General features: G+C 38.9%; 1 protein-coding gene across 3 annotated transcripts in view; it reads left to right on the forward strand.

Annotated features, from left to right (window-relative positions):
• akr1a1 (aldo-keto reductase family 1, member A1 (aldehyde reductase)) overlaps nt 1-613 on the forward strand; it is a 12,297-nt gene extending 11,684 nt beyond the window's left edge. For all 3 annotated transcript variants that reach the window (XM_015385772.1, XM_015385771.1, XM_015385773.1), the window contains exon 9: nt 364-613. In XM_015385772.1, the coding sequence (XP_015241258.1) occupies nt 364-429 (66 nt within the window). In that variant the 3' untranslated portion in view covers nt 430-613. The remainder of the gene's footprint in view (nt 1-363) is intronic.
• The last annotated feature ends 522 nt before the right edge of the window (nt 614-1,135 follow it).

Raw genomic sequence — 1,135 nt, forward strand, 5'->3', positions numbered from 1 at the left:
AATAATCGTCCGATTCATCGATTTTTAAAATAATCGTTAGTTGCAGCCCTAGACACAATAATATTTCACTATTGAATTGAGGTTTATTGGACTAACAGAATAAGTGCATTAGGAATTAAGACAAACTTGACAGTTTTATGAATGAGGCGAAGGTTGCGTGTAACACTTATTCCCATCACTGTAAATGTAGCTACAGATAGGAGGCAAAAGCTGCTGCATATGAGCCTTGAATTTCAGAAAACAGGTTCTGGAAAGTCCTTAAAAGTGTTTGTATTCAGTGTGTGAGAACCGAGGTCAGGGCCAAAGCCTGAGAGGTTTAACCCGTGGAAAGACGAGCGCTAACTTTGCTTTTCTCTGCTCCAGGTGGAAGGAAAGCGGGTTCCCCGGGATGCAGGACATCCTTTCTACCCCTTCAATGACCCCTACTGATGACCTCTTCTAAAGCCTGAATTCGTGCCTTCAACTTTAACCTCACGTCGCCGATCGTGGTTGTTGTTCCCTTTGTCTTCAGTGTCTTAGATTCTGCACCTTCTGTTGGAATGCATCAAACTCTTAAAAATCACTGTAACTGAATGAACACCTCTTCTTTTTTTAAATAAACATTTTCTTACGTTACCAAGTGTTTTTATTTACAGTTAATAAAGGTGTACAGCCTCCTGCTGCGGCCTGCACAAACGCACACTGCTCACGCATTCCCAGCTCACCGGAAAAATCTATGCAGCGCTAAAATGAAACATAAACTAAATCAATTAGACCAATAACTTTTTTTTTTTTCTGTATCATTTTGAATCTGTATCATTGATTTTTCAACCAACAATGGAAAAACAAGAAACAGTTTTTTCCTCAAATTTAGTTCCATAATACAGAGAACTGGAAAACAGCTTTTTTCTATATTTGGGCAAAAATGGCCGCTCCCAGACTCTGTGATTGCATATCTTTACTGATTAATGCTAAATTCATTAAATCACTGCTAACGTATTAGTTTTAGTTCTAGATAAGGATCCACTGATCATTCTTTGCTGACCGGACTTTTCCTTTAACATTGCTGTGTGGCCTCAATGTGCGCATCTGATTAGAGATGTTCCAGTACCATTTTTTTTCTCTCTATGATTCCGATGCTTGTTCTTTATTGACC

Source organism: Cyprinodon variegatus, unplaced genomic scaffold, assembly GCF_000732505.1.
Source record: "Cyprinodon variegatus isolate N-32 unplaced genomic scaffold, C_variegatus-1.0 Scaffold348, whole genome shotgun sequence".
Taxonomy (NCBI): Eukaryota; Metazoa; Chordata; class Actinopteri; order Cyprinodontiformes; family Cyprinodontidae; genus Cyprinodon; species Cyprinodon variegatus.